This window comes from Daphnia pulex, chromosome 2 (assembly GCF_021134715.1).
Source record: "Daphnia pulex isolate KAP4 chromosome 2, ASM2113471v1".
Classification (NCBI taxonomy): domain Eukaryota; kingdom Metazoa; phylum Arthropoda; class Branchiopoda; order Diplostraca; family Daphniidae; genus Daphnia; species Daphnia pulex.
The window spans coordinates 9,415,065-9,437,198 of NC_060018.1; the positions used below are offsets into that span (position 1 = coordinate 9,415,065).

Genomic DNA, 22,134 nt, shown 5'->3' on the forward strand with positions numbered 1-22,134 from the left:
TTGAAGAAGTTGTTTGGATATAGCAGTAACATTGAAGCAAGATGACTAATGGATATCTTTGTATCGTAAAATTAGATCTTATGTATGGACAAATACCTTAAATGTAGATTTAACATAAATCAATCAAAATAAGAAAGATAAATAATGTCAATTAAAATAATAAATGTAATGCAAAACTAGTACGAACCATAAACAAAGTACAAGTACAAGTAAAAAATATGAAATGCAATACATAATTCAACCTCATTTTGCCTTAAAAGGGTTGGTGGGGCGTGACTTAATGCGATCTTGATGAATCCGATGAACCCACAGTTGTTGGTAAAGTCCAAAAGGTTGGCTAACACTCAAGACAATATTAAATTTAAAATAATATTACAAATACAAATGCTGTTGAAAGGAATAAACCGCGGAGTGTTTTCTTTCAACAGTAGTCTTTATTACTTAAATTATATGTAACCTGTCAGCTTGAAGTTCAGATACACACAGAGAAAGACACCATAGATATTCACTGACAGGAAGACTTGCAACTTTGGTCATGGACTACTTAAGCTAGAGGACGGGACACTTTGACGATTCTTACGTCGGCCAACAATTTTTTTTTTAAATTTAATAAGTTGATTATAAAAATTAGCTATAGTCTAATAAATCAAAAAAATAATATATCTATAAATCAAGTCTAATAAATAAGTCTGCTGTCAATGACGACGACGATACCGAATCCTTTTTGGAGGGTAGTAGCTCCTCATGGGATTGCGATGCTGAATCAGAATCGTAGTCGGACGATTCCGATTCTGAACATGATCCAAGTACGATGGAAGCAACCGACTTTTCCGCTGATGAAGCGAGCGACTTATCCGTTGATGCAGCAAGCGACTTATCCGCTGATAATGATGAATCCCATGTGAAAACTGAGCTGAAGTACAATCTTTTGCGGTTACAGCAGCAGGTACTTCGCCTAAAGAAAGAAAAGAAGACGCTGATTAAAAAGATAGAAGGCATGCAACACAATTATTCAGGCTTGACTATGGAAGATTTCAGCGTGATAAGGGAAATTAAAAACGCCACTAATGAACGCCATCTGTGGAGTTGTTTCATGTGACCAATTCCAAAATCACGCGAAGAAACATGAAAATGGGTTTAGATGGAACCAAGAAGTCATTAAAAATTGCATAATTTTGCATGCAAGAGGCCCTGGTTCCTACGAATACCTTCGCAAATCAGGAATGGTTCTCTTACCCTTTTCTCACAAGACGCTGCGACGATACACTGGATCCTCAACGGTGGACGTCAGGCTCACTGATTTGGCTTTAAAGGCTTGAAAAGCGAAAAAAGAAGAATTAAAACAAGAAAACAAATGGATATTAGGAAAAAAAAGTACATATTGTTGTGGATGAGGTGGCGATCAAGCCAGACGAGTGGTACAGCCAAAAGAAGTCGGTAAACTAGCAAACAAACTATTGACATTTGCCATCAATGGACTGTCGCATTCGTTTTGCATAATAGTTGGCTACTTTCTCTTAGCCAACTTAACAGCAGAAGAACTGAGTCAATGATCGAAACACACGTTCAAAGAAGTCGAGTCCGTCGGCTATTCCATCGAAGGAATAGTGGCGGTGCTTCAATTAACAAAAAAATGTTCAAAATGCTTAACCCTGGAGGTAAGGTTAGTCATGTAATACCCATCCCAACAACGAAGAAAAAAAATTTTGTGTCAGCTTTGACTCTTCCCATATCATTAAAAACCTACGAAACCAATTCATTGACCGACCATTGAAAAGAAACGGTAAAGACATATCGTTTCGTTTCATAAGGAGACTACATGAAAAAAAAAGTTTCTTCAGCCAGTGAGAAAACTTACCCAAAGACACCTGGAGCCTACCAAAATCGAGAGACAAAAACGAGCAACGGGCGCTGGATATTTTTAGCCGTCCGATGGCTAAAAACTTTAGAATCGTATCGCCGGTTAAAGGTGTCCGGATTCTTGGGCAGTGAAGAAACTATTTCATTCCTCATAAAAATCATAAAATGGTTTGAAATACATGTTATATGCAATGTTACGCAAGCAATTCACAAGCGCCTACCAAATAAAGCACCATTCACCTCAAAATATGATCTTCGACTGCAGTGGCTGCGAGATTTCATCAAATGGTTAGAAAAATGGAAGATGAACGCTGAAGAAAAAAATCATTTTCTTTCTGATGAAATGTACGAGGCCATCGTAATAACTACTAAATCTACAATTGCCAAAATCGAACATTTACTTTAAGTGGGATTTCAGTTTGTACTTACTCGTAAATTTAATAGTGACAACCTGGAGCAAAATTCAGTGCACTTCGTCAAGCCAACGGAGGCATAACTACAATACATGAATGCGAGGGCTGCGATATTTGGTGTTGAAAAAATTCTCCAAACGGGGATCACCTATTCTGCCATGAACTGCAATGTTGCTTTGAGGACGGAAAAACACCACAGAGGGATAGGGACATTAGTCCGTGAGACTTCCTTGCCATACCCCAAAGTAAGAGCTCGTCACATTTTTGCTAACTTTGACGAAAAATATTTCGCTGTATTAGAGGAATTGAAAAAAAGCTGCAGGTAGTCATGAAAATAAAATTACAATTTATAGCAAATGAATTACTACTGCTCCATTTAGCTTATCAGTGAAATTGTGATGACATCAAGTTCTCTACACCTGTCACATCCGGTTTTCTTCTAATGGTCATCGAAGAAAGGAAATATGTGTGGAATGCAGAGAAGGTCTGCGGCACTTTGAGTTTCAAGATCCACAAGTCCAAGCAGTGAATACGATTAATTAATGCCAGGGTGATAATAAAAATACCTAAACGTTGTTCCTAAAGATGTTAATACTTTTTGTAAATAGATAGAGGAGGCTTGAATTACCATTCGAAAGAATTTGGGGAACGGATGTACACAGTATACAAGTTGGTTGAGCTCACACTCCCAAAAATCTTCAACAGCGAGAAAATTATTGAAGATATTGTGGTATTCCTAACACCATGTGTCACAAATTGCTCCACATTCTGTTGCAGCAGGGGTAAAAACCTGCGAAATCCACAAAAACACAATGAGCAATTAGTGATTCTCTTACTGTGGTAATTTATAAAACCAATGACAAGAATGTACGGAAAGACACAAACTGATCTCCAGTCAAAGGAACCAACGGTGAGCCAAAACAAGATAGAAAACCGTAAATACAAAACCTTTTCTCACTGAAAAACGAATTTCTTTTGCTGCAAGATTTGAGTTAATGAGTTTCATCACTGAACACTTTCCTGACGTTGTTATTGTGATTCGCATTCTGTTTGTTTCCTTTCTTAATCCAAAGAAGAGTTTACAATTCTTAACGCTAGGTGGAGACAACCAACGACCACCTCTCCCGTCCCCTCGAAATTAAAACGCAAATATAATTTAATTTCATATCTTCACTTGAAAGGTGCTCTAGGGACTTGGAATCGCATTTAAAAGCTCTATCGATTGACCTTTTTTTTAAAAATTGTGATTAAAAATCCACCCGACAAGCCATACCGGTGGGATAGGACGATTGTCCCGTCCTCTAGCTTAAGTAGTCCATGCTTGGGCATGGACTACTCTAATTAAGGACGGGACTCTTCGGCCTTTCCTATGTCGGCCATGTAAAATTTTTTCTGGTAGAATCGGAATCGAAATTTAAAAATAGTTATTGTTTTACCTAATGTCCCTATACCAAAAATTTATGGTTATAGAGATATTTCAAATTACTTTACGGAAAATTTGAAATAGGTTAAAACACCGGTGCCATCTATGAACCAGGTACCCTAAGCTCTTAAGAGTTTCGGTCTGCAAGTGGCAAGATTCAAAACAAACACTTTGGTCACCTTTCCTTACTGCTGATTACCATAATTTTCGACGGTTCTAAAATAAACGATTCAAACGCATTGGACAGCTGAAATCTTTTGTTTTTTTTCTCGTCTTTAAACCTTTTTAAGCCCACCCCCTACGCTGTCGTAAATACAAAGATTGACATAACATTTGATGTCTAATGCGCTAACATTTAATTATTGAAATTAAAAGAATGGGATCCGTTCTCAGTTGCAATCATGCCTCAAAGGTGCATAGTTGGTGGCTGTGACTCTGTTTACGGAAAAGGGAATATTAAAACTACATTTCATCAATTGCCATTTGACAATGAAAAAAGAGAACTTTGGATTAGTGTGATACAGGACTGGAGTGGATTGAGACATCTAAGAAAAGACTCACGATTAAAAAACTTGGCAGAGTGCGGCAAACATGTCAGTGCCGACAGCTTTAAAGCCGGATTGCTCTCAGAGAGAAAACAATTGCTACCTAATGCGGTTCCCTCAGTTTTTTTTGGTTCTGTTCAAGTGTCTACTGAAATTCGAATTCCTGCAGCTGGAGTACATAATTGTCAACAGCCGCCAAATAAGAAAAGGCGAGTTTCTTACGTTGTTACTCACGAACATAACGCCGTTGCTCCACATCAAGGTTTGCCATTTAACTCATATAGCTATGCCGACCCTTATGATATAACTAAAAGAGATTGTGGTGTAACAGTTGACTTACCGCATACGCTGAACGTCGAGGCCTCTTCAGTTGGTGTCGCTGTGAATGACACGGGCGTCACAGAGCCCGCAGATGACGTAGTCGCAAGTTGCTCATCTGGCCGTGGTGTTACTTCGTGGGCTTGCGACGATTTGGATGATACAGATCGCTCGTCGGATTGCGATTCCGAAACCAGTACGTGGGAGGATCGAACTTCAGATTCCGATTACGATGTGGGGTTGTCTGAGGACTGCGAGTCGGAATCCGAGATCGACGATTTTGGATCCCCAGAAACAGACAATGAAGAAGAGCTTTTGCGGACAGCTAACACTACAAAAACAGAAATGGAAAAAAAACAGCACATACTGCGGTTACAGCAAAAAATCCTTAGGCTTAATAAAGCCAAAGACAAGATACAAAAAAGGGCACAGGAATTAGAAAATGCCATTAGTGGAATTACTTCTCCCGAACTAAAGCTACTAAAAGAAATGAAGGCACGATGTACAGAAGGGGATCCGTGGAGCTTCTTCATGACTGACCAGATGAAAAACAGATTACAGAAAAGCAAAAAAGGATGCAGATGGAATCAGGAGGTGATTCGACACTGCATTAAACTTCATGCTAGAAGTCCAGGGGCCTACGAGTACTTAAGAAGATCGGGAATGGTAAACCTACCATCGTCGAAAACACTGCGAAGCTACGTTGGCACTTCCACAATGGAAGTCGGATTCACTGATGCCATTAAACAAGCATTACTTGCTAAAATTGAAGAACTTGGAGGTGGCCGCGGGATTCATGTAAATCTCGCGCTCGACGAGGTTGCAATAAAACCAGATGAATCCTATATGAAAAACGTTGACAAATTAGTTGGTCACGTCGACATGGCCGGAATAGTTGAACCAGTAAATGGAGCCAAATTGGCAAACAAAATGCTAACTTTCGCTATAAACGGCCTGGCTAATTCTTTTTGCATCGTCGTTGGCTATTTCCTCGTCAATAAAATGACAGCCGAAGAGCTGAGCAAACTTACCCTACACATCCTCGAAGAAGTAGAAAAGATCGGATTTACTGTTGTAGGTGCCGTTGCCGACAACGCTTCTACAAATACAAAAATGTTTAAGTTGATAAATTCAGAAGGTGTTCTCTCACATGAAATCTCACACCCCAATGATCCTACAAGAAAGCTTTACATTAGCTTTGATTCTTCTCACATAATCAAAAATGTGAGGAACAAATTTATTGACCACCCTTTAAAGAGAAAAGGGAAACCAATACTGTTTGCGTTTATAAAGAGGATCCACGAAAAGCAGAAAAAAGTTCTCCTGAAACTGGTGAAGAAGCTGACGAAAAGGCACCTGGAGCCTACGACAATTGAGCGGCAGAACGTCCAGAGGGCCATCGATATTTTTAGCAGGCAAACGGTAGCAGCCCTTGAAGCTCTGCGTCGTAGCCGAGTATCAGGATTCATGGGGTCAGAAGAAACTATTGCGTTCATGCTCAAGTTCATCAAATGGTTTGAAATCCATGATGTAAGCAATCTAACGCAAGCTACATCCAAGCGTCTTAAAAATAAAGCTCCTTTCACTTCCACGTCCGACGAAAGGCTTCAGTGGTTGGAAGATTATTTGCAATGGCTGAAGGATTGGAAAAACTCGGTCGCGGAAAAGGATAATTTCCTAACCTCGGAGACTTATGAGGCAATAACTATCACCACGAAATCTACCATAGCTAAAATTAAGTTTTTACTGGATGCAGCCGGCTTTCAATTTGTACTAACGCGAAAGTTCAATAGCGACAATCTAGAACGAAAGTTTAGTGCTTTACGACAAGCAAACGGCAGGAACTACAATATGGACGCCAAAGCTGCAATTTACGGAATGGAAAAACTACTAAGAACGGGAATTACCTACAGCGCAATATGTACTGTAACGTGCCGCTCTCACGAAAAAAACAGAAAAGAGGGAATGAAAAGTTCTTACGAGTAACTGGCGTAAAAGTTCCGAAGAAAAGAGCTCTCGACGTCCTCAAGTCCCTTAACGCAGAAGAGTTGGCAGTGTTGGACGAATTGAAACGACCACCAGGTACGCATTTATTTTAAACCTATAAATATTAAAGGAATTATTAATACGATCAATGCAATTTTGTTTTGTATAGCTTACGGGTTTGGGAATGAATGTGACAACAAGTTAGCAACGGCTGTGACCTCAGGATTTCTTCTGTTAGCCATCGGTGAACGGGAGATTTGCGTTGAGTGCTTGGAAAGCCTGAGGCACAATGATTTTCACGACTCCCAAGCAAATGCTGTGAACACCTTGAACAATTGCCTAGGTAATTAGCAATAAAAAATGATTAGGCGTACATACAGATAATTTAATAACGAAGTCCGCACTATACTAGACCGTGGAGGACTGAATATTCCTTCTAAGGAATTTGTGGAGAGGATGTGGACCATTCACAAATTTGTTGACTATGCAATGAAAAAACTGAACAATACAATAAAAATTCGTGAGGACCTCATAACTATACTTGCCCCCCACATGGCTGCCTGCTCTACCTTTTGTTGCACTCGTGGAAAGACTTTGCCAGCTGAAAACAAACACAACGAAAGTCTTGTGATAGTAACTCTATGGAAGTTTATCAGTCCAATGCTGAATGGTTATGCAGCCACGCAAACTGACTTGCAGTCAAAAGCACCTGTTGTTGGTAAAAGTAAACATGTGAATCGCAAGTATAATACACTTTCCAAATGAAAATGTGTACGTCTTAAACTTTAAGTCATACCAAACTATACATTGTTCTGTTACATGGCTGTTGCATACTCGTCAAAGTAGAAACAGTAATACAGAAAGTAGATGCTAGATGCAAGTTGACTCGTAATGGGTTGACAAATATGTGTCCGAAGAAATGCACCTCTAAAAAAGAAATAACTCTCATCAGAGTATAACAATAAGTGTTATCAGTTATCGTTACCTATTAGTTATTGTTACCAAAGTAGCTTAAGACATTATCTGTTAGACATCCTTTTCTGCTGCTGGTATGCATTTCCTGGGCATATAAAAACAACAAAATTCAATAAGCAATGTGAGAGTAACAATTAGACATCAATGTCATATTACCGTTTTACGCAGGAACAGAAACATACACTGTTTTTTGTTGAAGTAATCGTCTATTTTCGTATTTAACGAGTCATCACAACTATTGTCATTTGTCATTTCACCTGCCACAGACACAATACCAAATACCACACGTCAAAATTCACTTTGATTTTAGCTAAACGTTTGTTTTTTTTTTGTCCAGACTCCACTTTCAGTATGACTTGCTTCTGTCATTCCCGGCAACAGTTTACGAATTACCATCGTCAGATGGCACCGGTGTTTTGTCCTTTTACCCCTACTCCTGAAAGTAAAATTAGAATACCTTATTAATTAGTTTTTTTTACTAAGATTTCTAAACACAGTTGAAATCAGCGGAAAAAACTGCATTTATTGATATTTTCCATTAATTATCCCCTGAAAAAAACCCACCCGACTAGCTTCAACACGGCGACATAGGCGAAGAGTCCCGTCCTTAATTAGAGTAGTCCATGGCTTGGGTAGGGTTCAAAGAAGGTTGTACTAAACAGAAACCTAATGGTTTTCGGCAACCAATAATTGTTTGCCTTTCCAATACCTTCTCTCAAACATATTGGTTAAGTAAAGATAGGATGAATGTGATCATGATAGAAAACAAGGGACAGAGAGAAAGATTACAAGGGGTGTACACAAATTTGTTTCCGGAGCTGATTGAATCTCGGTGTCGGAAAAGGTTTTGTAAACAGGTCAGCCAGTTGGTTTTCTGATGGAGTGTAGATGATCTTGATTTCCTTATCCTGATGTTATTTTTTAATGAAGTGAATTTTGAAATCTATATGTTTAGTTCGTTGGTGGAACTCTGGGTTTTTCACCAGACGAATTGCACCTTCATTGTCACATAGGAGTGGGTTGAGCCGTGGTTTACGCCAAGGATTTCAGATAACAGCGAAAGTAGCAAGACTGCTTCTTTTGTTGATTCTCACGCAGCAATGAACTCAGCTTCCGTGGTGGACAGGGACACACAACGTTGTAGTCTGCTTGCCCAGGAGATTGAGCAACCACAGAGAATGAAGAGAAGACCTGAAACTGGACGACGATTGTACTCAATTAGCTCCACCTTAACTGGGTGTGGACACGATGTATTACAGCCATTTGACGCAACACAAAAACAAAAGAAAAACGGATTGTCTTCTTCGGGCGATAACGCCCCTTGCCACCTCAGACGCTTATCGGCTTTGACGCAACGCAGTCATGGCTGGTTCTAGCCCAAGTTGAAGTGCTAGTTCCAGTTCCAGTTCAAATTCATCAAGAGATTCTCGTCGAAACAATCGCGATCGTGATCGAGCAAATCGCAACCGGGAAAGAAGAGACATCAACCAGGAAGATCAAGATTTCTTAGACCGGGCACGTCAGCAAGAACTGCGAGATCGTGAACTACAGGCCCAACGAGAACGGCAAGATGAAGACCGACGGAGGAGAACCACCGCATGAAGGCGATGCAGGTGGTGCTGGTGGCGCGGGAGGTGCTGGTGGTATTGGCGTTCCTGAACCCCCAAGAGAGAACCTGCCACGAAAATTTTCAGTTCCCAAAAGACGCATGCGGGTCGTCAGAGACTGGATGACTTCAACCCTGAGTCCTTCGGAAGCCAAGCAGCTACGGGAGAGTTTTTTGCCCAGCTTTTCTGACACTGGTTTTGATTTAAAATGTCCTCAGGTGGATTCCTCTCTTTCCCGTCGTTTCAAAGATTTCAAGTGCCCCGAAATGTCGAAGGCGGAGGCTACTGAAAAAACCTTGAAAGCTGAACAGTATAAGGTCCTAGATGTCGCTCGCCCTATTCTTTATCTGAAAGAGCTGATCGCTGAAGAAGAACTTCAAAACTCACCCATGGCGGAGGCTGTCGATGTCGCCCTGCGTTTGTGGGGCCACACTTTCCATGGAATCACGGCAAACCACCGCGAAAATTTATTGAAGATGTCCGATCCAAAGTTCGTCTTGTAACAGAACGCTCGGCTCAGTCCCGTATCTGTCCCCTTTTTCTGCTGCAAAACAATCGCGAACTCTGACTACTAGATGTCAGCGCCAGCCGCGCTTATTCCGCCAGAAACCATTTATCAAGAAGCGCAAAAGCAAGACTCAACCGGGCGAAAAGAGCGCGTTCAACTTTAATTACATTTTTCTCTTATTCCCTGAACTTTTATCTTTTACTCCATTACATTTTACTTCATGTTTTTCTCTTATCCCTTTATCTTTATCTTTTATTATATTTTGTGGCTCGTTTTACCCTTCTCGGAACTCTAGAAATAGTCGTTATATAAACTTTGTCTGTCTCGTCTGAACTTGGTTTTGCCTCTTTTTGACAAGGTCGGGCAGGATTTTATACCTTTTAAACTTGTCTAAATCTGTTTTTCCTATGCCTTGCGTGTTAAAAACGTAGCCGGCATGAGTATATAAACCCGATGTAAAAGCTATTCTGTACCGCACTTCTCTCTCTCATTTTACCCGTATATTACCGAGGCATTTGCTCCTCTTTTCGTACTGTTTTGTATTAAATTCAATTCCATTTAAGTGTTGTCAAATCTTCTTTAAACTAGTATCGACCCTTTACTAGTTCTTCAACTAGCCCGACGCTCGATCGCCGCCTACCATTTGTACTCAAGTAAATTGTCACTATCGTTTATTCTTGTCTAATTTATATTAGGCCGATTGTTCTGTCTTACTAGTAAAAATACAAGGGTTAAACCAAAATCCTGTTAAACCAAGTGCCTTAACATTGTGAATAAATTCGCCTCTTTAGTTATTAAGTATCTTCGTATTGGTGACACAATGATTGTGTTGGGTCAACCTTTACAGTCTCCTTGCTAAAGTAACCGGAACGTTTTAAGGCTAAACAGTGTGGACCCCCTGTTCAGCAGTAACTTCATTAAAGAGATGGTCAGAGAGGCGACTAACGACCAGAAATTGAGGAACATCGGACGCCCGGCGGGCCAATCATCGAGCTTCAAAAATCGCTACCCACCCACCAGCTATAATCCTAGAAATTTCGCAAGCGGCTATCATCGTAACGGCTTCAATGGTGGCAACTGAGGCGGCAACTTCGGTGGTTCCAACAACTCGAATGGGTGCTATAGGAACAACAAGCAGAAATCAAGCCAAAGGTAAGTGCCAATTTTATCGGCGCCAAAACAAGCCGCGTGTTCTCCCCCGGCTGGGGTAGGTTAAATTTTTTTGTAGATTTCTGGCACTGGATTTCGAACGATCCGTTGATCATTCAGAGTGTAAGCGAGGGCGTTCAAATTGATTTCGTGTCCCCCCGTTTCAAACACACCCCCAGGGTAATATGCAGATGGGCAAAGATCAATTAGAAATCTGTGATCAGGAAGTAAAATCTCTTTTGGAAAAGGGGGCCATTGAACCGATCGAACCAGAATGAGGTTTTATCAGTGGCCTATTTGTGATCCCGAAACGTACAGGAGGTTTCAGGCCCATTGTAAATTTAAAAGCGCTCAACAAATTTGTTAGGCCCGTTCATTTTAAAATGGAAGGTATTCCCCTTCTCCAAGAGCTGATACGCCCAGGTGATTTCTTTACTAAAATTTATCTGAAGGATGCGTATCTCTCCCTCCCCCTGCGCAAGAAGGATCGGAAGTTTGCAAACGTAAAATAGGGGGAGGTTTTCTATCAGTTTAAAACCCTGGCCTTCGGTTTGTCGTCCGCACCCTGGATTTTTACTAAAGTTTTAAAGCCAGTCATAACTTTCATAAGGAAACAAGTGGTTCGTCTCATTATTTACCTTGACGACATTCTTTTGCTTAACAATTGCGAGGAAGGGGCGAGGAAATATTTTTTATTAGCTAAAGAAATATTAGAAAACTGCGGTTTTTTAATAAACATTGAAAAAACTATCGAAAAGCCAACGCAGATCATTGAATATCTGGGTTTGTTTGTAAATTCCCTCCACCTTTCTCTCTCTCTTCGTCAGGAAAAGTTGGTCGAAATTTTGTATTTATGTAACGACCTAATGAAGCGTGAAACAGCTTCGCTCCGGGAGATTGCGAAAATTGTAGGGAATTTAGCTTGGGCAGTCAAATGCATTCCTTTCGCACAGGCCCATTACAGGGCACTGCAACGTTTTCATATAAATGAAAACTCTAGATTTAATGGATCACTTAGCGCTATCGTGAAGCTAGACAGAGAGTCGCGGGACAATCTAAAATGGTGGGTTGACAACATTGAGTCCTTAAACAGCCGAGCCATGACAGCTGTAGAACCCGATATTATTTTATATTCGAACGCGTCAAAAAAAGGATGAGGGGGAGTACAAAACGGTGTTACGACAAGAGGCCCTTGGTCGGAAGATGACAGGGATCGATACATTAATGAGCAGGTGGGACCAAGTCAGCCAATCTGAACGCTATCATGTTAGATATCGTATCTTGGTGTGAAAGTAGACAGATTGCGATCCAGGCGGTACACGTACCAGGTATTTTGAATGTGGTTGCAGATCACCAGTCCAGGCTGAATCTGGAAGCCGGCGATTGGAAACTACGGCTGGACTATTCCCAGCAAATAGCGTCTCTGTGGAACCCGCAAATAGATTTATTTGCAGCAGTTTGGAACCGTCAGCTGGACAAATTCATCAGTTGGCAGCCACAGCCGGACGCGATGGCAGTGGATGCATTCACGTTGGATTGGGGCAAATTGAGAGGCTATGCGTTCCCGCCGTTCAAACTCATTCACAGATGCTTTTTAAAGATCTGGAGGGATCAAGCGGATGCGCTTCTGCTGACGCCGGTCTGGCCAGCACAACCTTGGTGGCCAACAATAATTAAATTTTATTAAATTAAATTAAATGGAGTTGGCATACCAACCGCCCCGTATCCTGAAACCGGTGGTGAATCTACTGTCGGATCCGGAAGGGAACCCTCATCCGCTGCTGGCTCGAGGGTCGCTGCTAATGATCGCATGGGCCTTATCAGGCAAAGACTCGAAAACAAAGGCCTTTCGGACAAAGTGGTCCACCTACTCCTGGCTGGAAATCGTGAGGCCACATCAACTGCCTACCAGAGCTGCTGGAACGGTTCGGTCAGTTGGTGTACAGAACGGGATCAAGATCCCGTGTCTCCTGCTCTAGGTACGATTTTAGAATTTTTGTCCGACCTCCACGGAAAAGGTTTGGCTTATAGATCGATCAATGTGTATCGTTCGATGCTCTCGGGAACGCTGGAGCAGATGAAAGGCTATGATGTCGGCAAGATCCATTAGTCATCAAGTTAATGCAGGGCATATTTAATTCCACTCCACCGAAGCCAAAATATACCTGATTTTGGGATGTCGGGGTTGTTTTGTGCCATTTTCAATCACTTGGACCGGATGTAGACTTGAGCTTCACCTCCTTGTCGCATAAACTTGTCATCTTATTAGCACTTACATCCTTATTTAGAGTTTCCGAAATTGCAGCAATTGGATTCGGAGTCAATAGTTTTCTCGGGTCCAGTCGTGAAGTTCGCCTTATTGAAGCTGATGAAGAATCAACGCAAGTCGAACGATATCCAATCCTTCTCTTTGTGTAAGCTGGACCCCCCTTCCAACCTTTGCCCAGTCCTGTGCCTTGAAAGGTACGTAAATTTGAATCGATCGTTCAGAGAAAGCCGGCCCCCTTCCAGCCTGATTTTGGGCATTAAATCTCCACACGCTCCAATCGGATCTTTGTCTGTTGCCCGTTGGATTAAATCAGTGTTAGCCGACGCAGGGGTCGACACATCGGTATATAGCGCTCATTCTACCCGCGGAGCTTTGGCCTCCAAAGCAAAATCGTCTGGGCTGCCTATCGAAACAATCCTTCTTACGGGTAGCTGGGCAACGGAAAGTTTTCCTCACACTATAAAAAAAAGAATCGTCTCCGAAAATTTCCAGAATGCAATTCTGGAGTGGAGTGAATACTAGACTTCTAAATCAACCAGTTAAGGTGGAGCTAATTGAGTACAATTAGGAAATTGCTCGAGATCGCGTAGCGATCGATGAGCAGTTGGAATTGTATGAAATTAGAGAGACCTCAACTAAGTTAAGGCACCCACCCACCATCCCAACAGTTGTTAAATGTTCTTTTTTGTACAGGGGTCGCGGCAATGGCTATTGACCGCCACTCAGACATCAAGATGCAGAGGATTCCGTTACCCACAGAAGAATTACTATTTATTAGTTATGTATAGGAAGCCTCAAAGGTCTGAGGTGGCAAGGGGCGTTATAGCCCGAAGAAGACAATCCGTTTTTCTTTTGTTTTTGTGTTTCGTCAAATGGCTGTAATACATCGTGTCCACACCCAGTTAAGGTCTCTCTAATTTCATACAATTCCAACTGCTCATCGATCACTACGCGATCTCGAGCAATTTTCTAATTATCAACATTCCCTGCATCTTAATCGGAATAACCGACCAGTTTTTCTTCTTTGTTGCCATAAAAGAGAAGAACAAAATGTGACGTTCCAGCGAGATAAGCCAGGATCCTTTTGACTCCATTCCAGTGTCCTTTTCCAGGGTTCTTGCAAAATTGAGAAGCTTGGCTTACCGAAAATGCGATATCTGGGCGAGTCATTGTCGTCACGTATATGAGACTTCCGATGCTTTCGCGATACGGTACTGGTGGCACATTTTGGTGGTCAGTGACTGAATCTGCAGGGAGAATGATGTTGCTTAGTGATTTGGGTCTGGATGTACCTTTTGGGTGACAGGATTGTGTGTTGAATTATTCCAGGATTGTTTAGATGAAGTCAGACTGCGAGAGATTGAGTTGACGTTTTTCACGATATCTGTTGATGTATAGTCCTTGGAAACGATTGGCCGGAAAAGACCGTACTTCAAAAAGATTTTCAAGTATGTAAGTAAGTGTGTTAGCCCTATTACTGCATACTAAACCGTCGTCAACAAAAATGAGAATAATAAATAATGAGATTTCATCCACTTGACGGTGATATTGATCATTAAATTGAACACAAATTTCGTTCTGAACAATGTTTTTAGTTTCGTATTGATAAAAAACAGAAATGCTTTACAAAATAAAAACTCAAACAAAACACTTAAAAAGGAATATTAGAGATGAAAATCGCGTTGAAAAATTCAGAGTGTGTTTTGATCCAGTTCAAATTTTCTTTGGTACTCCTTCTTCATTAAACTCCTACATTGTTTAAAAAGATTATTTGTTGTAAAATATTTATCGTGAGTATGAACAACTTTCTCAGAAAAGCACTTACAACACATTTTCCGCTGAGAACATAATGCCGGTTTCAGAAGATCACATAACGTTCCCGAGGGACACCAGCCCGTCTCGCCGATGGCTGCTGTAAGCTCATCGGACCGGGATCACAGCAATGCACGACGTACGCATCTTCGGTAAGTTCTATTTGAGAAAGCAATTAAAAAAAACCAAACGTTGAAAAGAGAAAATGAAAACGAACCAATTGGCTGAATTCCGTGATGAAGGTCCATCCAATGTTGCTGTCAACAAACCTGGTTCGCAAATGTTGTCACGGGCTGATATTGTTGGCATTTCTAGACATATTCGATCCAAAGTTAAATATAATTCAAATAAAGCTGTTGGCTGGCTAAAAAGTATTACCTGTTCGTTTGGTATGCAAAGTTGAACGCTAAAGGTAGAACCTGAATTACAGGTCCCACTTTCGCAATCTCTTTGAAATAATCGCAAACCTGTTGACGACGTTAGACACCCTGAACGACACGAGCTAATTCCTGTTCATACAAAACGTTACAGATAAAACCGTCGTCATGTTGATTTAATACGCGCTTAAGTGCATATCTACCGTTTGATTGAGTGCATTCGGTCAATAAGAGATGATTGCGTCACCAAAATAACGTTAATATTTCGAAAGGATATATTCACCGACACGCAGTAATCTTGTATCAGAGTAAAATCAATATTACCCAAACTCGACCATACTATGTATCCAGATCCTTCCGTCCCCCTCCCACATATCCACAGGCGCATGGATCCATCAAATAATGTAAATTGTATGAATGGCTAGCAGGAAGAATTGCCCTTCGGTGGCACTCCAACAATAAGAGAATGATGACGTTAATCTCTGCTGCCATCACAGTAATAATGAGAAGAATATCACATCAGATCTTAACATTAGGAATAATGAATCCAAGTTGCAAATAAATAACGTCTTCTTTCGAATTGTCAATTCAAACTAAACCTTGTGAGTTCATAGTTTCCTTGACATAACCGGAATCACATTCGTCATGAATTGAATAGCAGTTAGCTTAATATCGGACACAACAACAATTTACTTTTCGTGATGATGTTGATGCGCGGGACATAACTGAATAAATACGTTGACATTATTTTTATTCCTTTCTCTTTCTCTGTGCATTTCTCTCTTTTTATCCTTTCCGTGATTCGCAAAACGAGAATTCGTGTGAGCATGTAGACGGAAACCCAGTCGAATGAAAAATATATATCTATAGAAAATCGGCGATCAATACATCACCGAAAAACCTATTCTCTATTTATATCTGCTCTTCTTCACAGCTCAGTCGTGTACAGTGTGCAGCACGTACATATATGTAATAGATAGATTTAAAAGCAAGAATATGTATTTACCGTGTGTACGTTGTACTCGGATCAAAACGACGCAGTTTGATAATACAACTGTACAAAGAACCAAGAGGGAGAGGAATGAAACATTTTGACTTTCCCGTGACACACACACTTAGCCAGAAGCGTACGCGTGGAGATAATCGAATTCTTTAAGGCCCCAATTTCTTTCGGCTGAGTAATAATAGGAAACATGGATCGAATCTTTCTATAATACAAGAGAGCCGAAACTTATGTCTATATAATACTGACTATTCATTGCACTGAAATGCAAAACACAATAAGCTATCCCGCAATGCCGACAGACACTTTTGACCGGAGGAACGTGAATGGAAACACCAATTGGACATGAGATCCGACAACATAACAGGGCAGGAAAATAAGAGGCCAGCAGAGATGATGATGAGACAATTTTTAATGTAGCCTACAGATAAGAATGCGACAGATGGCATCAGAATGAAAATTGCCCTCCCTCTTTTTCAGATTACAAAAGTACAGCGATTTTTGCGGGTCAGTTGCGGGTGGACCTACTTTTTCGACGGAGTTGGCGTGTAAAGCTGCTCTTCTTTGCTCTCTCGCTTAGCCATTTCCTACGGTGGGGCGAAACAACAAACAACTCACAATGTAACAAATATGGGAGGGCACCAACTTCGGACAATTGCTTACAATTTACTTTTCATCGTACAAACGAGTCACCATTTTACTATCAATGTACAGTACCCTAAAAAAATCCGAATGCGATTTATTGTCAAAAAGCCCCTTATCCATATTGCAGAGAACTGTGTTGGGCTTTTAGCACAAATTTGTAGGGCTAGGAAGAAAAAGAAAGGCGGGAAGAAAGGAAAAGAATTAATAAGCCACTGGCCATGTCTTCTCCCTCCCTCCCTCCCCCCCTCCCCCCCCCCCCCAAAAAAAAAATAGAAATGAAATCAGACAGACTGTCTGGATTTTTCATGGCACGAAAAACTAATTGAACCGACTTAAGCTCATTGTCGATTGTTAAAGAAGTGACTTAAGGCGGTTCCTTTGAGTTTTTCCTGGTTTGTGATGGAAGATTATGGGTTTTCTCGTCACTCGTTCAAAAATTGACAGCAAGCCTAAAGGTGCGTTCACACTGCCACTAACGCAGCGTTACGGAGCGTAGCGTAGCTTAGCGTAGCGTAATGCCACTGGGTGTTAACGGAAGAGTTGGTACTGTAGCGTATAGGTGTTTGAAGCTCCTCCTCCCGGTAGATTGAGTTGACTCTTTTTTTTCCAGCAGATGGCGTCCTCAACTCTTAATGACTCTGTTTACTTCTTGACAGCTGGAAATGATTTCGTTCAGTTCAATTCTCGTTTCTTATTTCAACGCGTCGAAATCGTAATAGGTGAGTTCTTTCGATTTCCTGTTCCATCATTGGTATAGATTGTTTAAACTTGTAACCTTTTATTTGAAACCATTAGAATGGCGTCGTTTCATTGCAACTTTTATTGGACCCTTGAACTTGAGGAGAAGTTAATAATGTGTTTGATGGATTACCCTTGCATTTACAATGTGAATATTCCAGAATATCGTAATGCTGAAGTGAAGGCAAGTGCATTCCTCAAAATTTCCAAAGGAATAGGATGTGGTGAGTACTTATTATAATTGTGTGGTTTGGACCTCAAGTTATCGTTCCTTTTTTTTGTTATACCACAGATGTTGCTGAAGTAAAACAAAAGTGGACAAAGCTTAAGGAGAAGTACCGTAGAGAGCGTGGCTCAACCAAGAAGCCAAGTGGATCTCCTGTGGATGAGCAGCCTACATCAAAATGGGCATTGTTCGAATGCATGTCTTTCCTTGACAAGTTCATACAGCGAAGAAAGTAAGATTTTCAATATTCATTATATTTAATCAGCATACTACATTGCAACAATTTCACCGTCGATCTGGGAACTTCCCTTCTACTTTATCAGACCGATCCGATTCCACTGGGTGCTTTAAATCGGTTGAAGATGTGCAGCTTTCTGATACTGAGGATAAGGAAAATTCTGCAAGCCATCCTAATCAAGGTTTGAAATATTATCTGTAAATATAATATGCCATTTACCTCATGTGTCTCCCTTTAAATTGAATTTAGGACAATCGAAAGAGACACCCATATTGAAAACACCAGCAGCCAAGTAGATAATTAATACACCTACAACACCCCATATTGGTAAATATGAATGATTCAAATTAATCGAGTTAACTTATATCTTATATTCTGTAAAAGTCCCCAAGGTTATTGGCCGGCGCAAAACGAAAATTGCATCTGGAAACGAAATTGAACTTCTGAACGATTTGGGTTCGCTCTTGGAATCATGTAAAGACAGTCCTCCAACTACAAATTCAACCTTCGAACCACCATTCAACCACCATTGAAAATAGTGTTTGGAATGCTTATGGCATCTCAGTAGGAAAATCCCTTGCTGAGATGCCATTACCAATTGCTCGGCGTGTTCGTCACAAAATTGAAAATGCCATTTTCACAACGATGTTGCAACAGTACTGATTTGCACAATTTATTTGTACGACATCGATGTGAAAATGGTATTTTCACATCGATGTCGCAACAGTTCTGATTTTCACAATTTGTTTCTTGAAAAAAAATCCAAGTTATGTTTCTCTTCATTAACTCAGCTCTTGTTACATAGAATGTTAAATGTGATGGAATGATTGGAAAAATACAGACAATGTTTAAGACTATTAATTGTATGATTTCATTATTGCCAATCAGCTATTATGATCCTTCTCTTTAATAACAATAAAAGACCACAATGTCAATTGTAGATGACTAGAGGAAGGGTGTGGGTTTGTAAAATAAAGCGTCGGGTTTTTTTAAACAGAAGTTCGACTCTCCTGGTGACTACAGCTAATGAAAAAAATAAAACAATGACAAGCGGAATTTGCACTATTTTATTCACAATTCATTGCTCATCTACTGGGGAATATCCATCATTCACAACACGTTCCTGCTGCCAAGCCAACACATATTCAAACATAAAATGATTTTTAAACTTCTCCCGAATACGATGACCATCAACTTTACTTTGTCGTGATGATTGCGGAAGTATCATTTGTTCTAAGAAATCTGTTTTAGGATCGAAATTCCTTTCGTCAGGATCGAATTCTTCATCCGACTGTAGGTAATTGTGAAGCACACAACAGGCTTTTGTGAAGTTCTCTACATTTTCTGGTTTGGCATTTATTTCAGATTTCAGTAGTCGCCATCGATCAACCAACAACCCAAACGCATTTTCCACTACGCGGCGAACCCTGGACAACCTGTATAACTCAATTCAAATAAAATGGAAAAACACATCATCTCACAATCAATGAAGTACTACCTGTAGTTGAAAACCTTCTTGTCGATAGGGAGTAATCCCGTTGTCCGACCAGGGTAAGCCCGCATTACATTACGCAACAAAGGAAATGCCTCGTCTAGGACGATAACATAAGGCATCTTAAATTCAGAAACAGAATGCGGCAAAGGGCATGGCTGTGGAAGGTTCATTTCATTTCTCTTTAATGCGGCAGATAATGTTGAGGTTGAGAAAATTGCGGCATCATCTTCTCTTCCGCTATAATACAACGAATAACAACGATTTGTTACTTATTCATGCTTTTAAAATTTTACCTTGCTCCCACATCAATAATAATGAAGCGGTATCTGGCATCCGCTAATCCCATTAGCAATGCTGTGGAAGTTTTTATAGTTGCAAAATTGTGAGCCACAGAGTGCTGGACAACTTATCCTGATGTGTTTTCCATCCAATGCTCCAACGCAATGCGTAAAATTCCATATATTGTGGAAATCGTTTGCAATAGTCTCCCATTCATCCGGACTAGATGGTACTTTCATGTATGTAGGTGATAATGCTAAGAATATTGCCTGTGAAGTCGATCGGACAATAGAATGTGCTGTTGATACACCGACTCGAAAACTATAGCGTAGAGAATGCAGAGTTTCTCCGGATGCCAGGAATCGCAGAGTTAATGCAAGGCGTTCTCCTGAAAACCAAACATATTTTCCTTTAATTAATTCAGCATACAATAAAATGATAAATTCTTACCAGTCGGGATTGAATGACGAAAATTTGTTTTTCCGGGCTGTATATATGGAGCTACTTTTGAATGAATATACTCGAATTGACTTGGTGTCATTCGAACAAAATAAAAGAAATTTGACTCATTCGACAACCTAGATTCTGCTAGGATAGCACGATATGCACCATATTTTTTTCTGTTATCTCCCGTGTTAAGAGAATTCACCCATTTACGACCTCTTGGACGACGACGTTGTCTTGCAATCGCTATGCGTGCCATGAAATAGCAGCATAGAAAGGCGACGTACTTTTTTAAACGAATGGGGAAATGCATAGATTACAACTTTCTGACTACACTTGAAACCCTTGTGACACAAGAGGACAGTTTCTGAGGACTTTCAACAGATTAATGTCTCATGAAATAGAAAAAAGGACAAAGGTAAGCGTATTAATGTCGAGGCATTGCCATATTTTTATTTGAATTGTAAGCCACATTCCAATAAAAATAAATAAAAAAAAAACTAATTTTCGTTAAGCTCTTGAAAAATGATATTTTCAATGGAATGGCGAAGAGAGCAGGCCGCTTGAGGGTTCAAGTTGGACAACGTCTGGCCCAGACTAATGCCATAGCTGCTCCATACAGTATTTTCCGTAGTAATGATGTTTTTTTTTGAAGGATGGTCCTCATCAACAGCTGTTCTCTTGGTCTTCTCAGTTTCTTTTGGAACATCTACGAATTCAAAGTCAAATTCTGAAGATTGATTGTTGGGAGTGGGACTATGAGATTCAAGGTGTGGTTGAAGAAAATCCATTTTACACATCACAAATTTTTCTGCGTCCTGGGATTCAGTGATGTCAGTAATGTATTTTTCTTTTAACTGCCTGAATCTTCTCGCTACCTCAAACATGTCTAGATACAATAAAACATTATTAGCTTACGCTTGATAATTCCATTTTACATACAATGACTTACCACATCCCAAAATTCTCCCAATTTCTGCAATTGCATCATTACGCTTCCAGGGAACTTTGAAGTATTCATCGTTTCGGTTATAAAGACAAGGAAATTGTTCTATCAGCTCCATGAGCTGATTGTCCAACTCTAGGTTCCAAATAAATTGAGAATCTAACGACGCCATTCTAATGGTTTCAAATAAAAGGTTACAAGTTTAAACAATCTATACCAATGATGAAACAGGAAATCGAAAGAACTCACCTATTACGATTTCGACGCGTTGAAATAAGAAACGAGAATTGAACTGAACGAAATCATTTCCAGCTGTCAAGAAGTAAACAGAGTCATTAAGAGTTGAGGACGCCATCTGCTGGAAAAAAAAGAGTCAACTCAATCTACCGGGGGGAGGAGATTCAAACACCCTTACGCTACAGTACCGATTCTTCCGTTAACACCCAGTGGCGCTAAGCTACGCTACGCTCCGTAACGCTGCGTTAGTGGCAGTGTGAACGCACCTTAAGGCTATTCCTAATTTTTTTTTTCGGAAAGTGGACGGGTTTCTTTCTTCCCACCTTTCGCTTTGTTCCTTTCCCTCTAAATTTGTGCTAATAGCCCAACACAGTTCCCTGCAATATGGATAGGGGGCTTTTTGAAAGAAAATTCATTCTGATTTTTTTAAGGATACTGTACCATCGCTGTGTCTCCATCACCAGAGTGGAAGGTGGCTCGTGTTTTTTTTCCACTGTCTAAATAGAAAAGACAACTGTACATAAAACCAAAACCAGCAAAACAACGCCTCAATTTTGCACGTTTTGTGCCAAACCAATGCTGAAAAATTACAGCCGCATACATGAGGACCAAATAGACACAGTCCCTTCGGGAGCCACTTT

General features: G+C 40.5%; 1 protein-coding gene and 3 long non-coding RNA genes across 7 annotated transcripts; 1 reads left to right on the forward strand and 3 right to left on the reverse strand.

Moving 5' to 3' along the window:
- Positions 1-277: 277 nt before the first annotated feature.
- LOC124204880 lies at positions 278-3,391 on the reverse strand. Of its 2 annotated transcripts, XR_006879152.1 has the most exons (6): positions 3,222-3,391; positions 2,902-3,063; positions 1,859-2,839; positions 1,379-1,454; positions 1,237-1,314; positions 278-955 (listed from the first exon to the last, which is right to left on the reverse strand). It is a non-coding gene; the product is annotated as an uncharacterized LOC124204880 (long non-coding RNA). The 2 variants fall into 2 exon arrangements; XR_006879151.1 differs by having other exon boundaries at positions 1,379-2,839.
- A 235-nt stretch (positions 3,392-3,626) lies between these two features.
- LOC124204065 lies at positions 3,627-7,881 on the reverse strand. Of its 2 annotated transcripts, XR_006878735.1 has the most exons (9): positions 7,677-7,881; positions 7,531-7,605; positions 7,342-7,472; positions 7,115-7,254; positions 6,950-7,043; positions 6,720-6,884; positions 6,540-6,660; positions 5,236-5,401; positions 3,627-4,890 (listed from the first exon to the last, which is right to left on the reverse strand). It is a non-coding gene; the product is annotated as an uncharacterized LOC124204065 (long non-coding RNA). The 2 variants fall into 2 exon arrangements; XR_006878736.1 differs by lacking the exons at positions 3,627-4,890; positions 5,236-5,401 and adding an exon at positions 5,447-5,658.
- Positions 7,882-17,516: 9,635 nt separating this feature from the next.
- Positions 17,517-19,092, forward strand: LOC124207449. Its single transcript, XR_006879987.1, has 5 exons — positions 17,517-17,609; positions 17,686-17,852; positions 17,921-18,273; positions 18,342-18,419; positions 18,477-19,092. It is a non-coding gene; the product is annotated as an uncharacterized LOC124207449 (long non-coding RNA).
- Positions 19,093-20,701: 1,609 nt separating this feature from the next.
- LOC124203807 lies at positions 20,702-21,601 on the reverse strand. 2 transcript variants are annotated; one of them, XM_046600679.1, is made up of 4 exons: positions 21,506-21,601; positions 21,263-21,429; positions 21,107-21,199; positions 20,702-21,019 (listed from the first exon to the last, which is right to left on the reverse strand). In XM_046600679.1, the coding sequence occupies exons 2-4, from the start codon at positions 21,426-21,428 to the stop codon at positions 20,811-20,813; spliced, it is 468 nt and encodes a 155-aa protein (XP_046456635.1). In that variant the 5' UTR covers position 21,429; positions 21,506-21,601; the 3' UTR covers positions 20,702-20,810. The 2 variants fall into 2 exon arrangements, with proteins under 2 accessions (XP_046456635.1, XP_046456626.1); XM_046600670.1 differs by having other exon boundaries at positions 20,702-21,199.
- Positions 21,602-22,134: the final 533 nt, after the last annotated feature.